The following is a 485-nucleotide window of genomic DNA, read 5'->3' on the forward strand; positions in this document are numbered from 1 at the left end:
GGAGTCAGCGTGTTGGAGGGAGAGCTCGGAGAGAGCCAGGGTGGGCAACCGGCTCTGCTCCGGGAAGAGCCAGGGCTTGAAGTGAGGGTCGTGCTTCAGCTTCCACTCTGGGTACTTGAGGCAGGCTTTGTACATCTTCTTCATCGCCTGGGATGAAGGTCGGGGTTGGAGGCGAGACAAGCAGAGAGAGAGCGGGAGGGGATCGCGAGCGACTCACCTTGGGGGCCAGGAACTGCGAGGATTTGTTGACCACCCACTTGGGCAGGGAACCTGGTGGGACAAGAGGAGATGGGCACCGCAAAACTACAGCCAGGATCCCCCATCCTGGCACAGCGGTCACCCTGCTTGGGGACAGGAGGGCTTTTGGGGACAGTGCAAGGAAATCGAGGCCTAACCCAAACCACCACTACAGCTTCCAAAAAAAAGAAAAAAAGCTACTTTAGCATTTCTCCTGCTTCTTCTAAAACAGTAAAAACCAAAAAATT

The 485-nt window shown here is 55.5% G+C and overlaps 1 protein-coding gene across 1 annotated transcript in view; it reads right to left on the reverse strand.

Moving 5' to 3' along the window:
* Positions 1 to 5: 5 nt before the first annotated feature.
* The window catches only part of LOC104276431 (PCTP-like protein), a gene marked incomplete at its 3' end in the record, with an annotated part of 1,448 nt that continues 968 nt past the window's right edge, over positions 6 to 485 (reverse strand). Inside the window, exons 3-4 of the mRNA XM_009872736.1 lie at positions 218 to 270; positions 6 to 147 (exon numbers count right to left, since the gene is read on the reverse strand). Coding sequence (XP_009871038.1) covers positions 6 to 147; positions 218 to 270 — 195 coding nt within the window. The remainder of the gene's footprint in view (positions 148 to 217; positions 271 to 485) is intronic.

The sequence above is a fragment of the Apaloderma vittatum genome, unplaced genomic scaffold, assembly GCF_000703405.1.
Source record: "Apaloderma vittatum isolate BGI_N311 unplaced genomic scaffold, ASM70340v1 scaffold27617, whole genome shotgun sequence".
Classification (NCBI taxonomy): Eukaryota; Metazoa; Chordata; class Aves; order Trogoniformes; family Trogonidae; genus Apaloderma; species Apaloderma vittatum.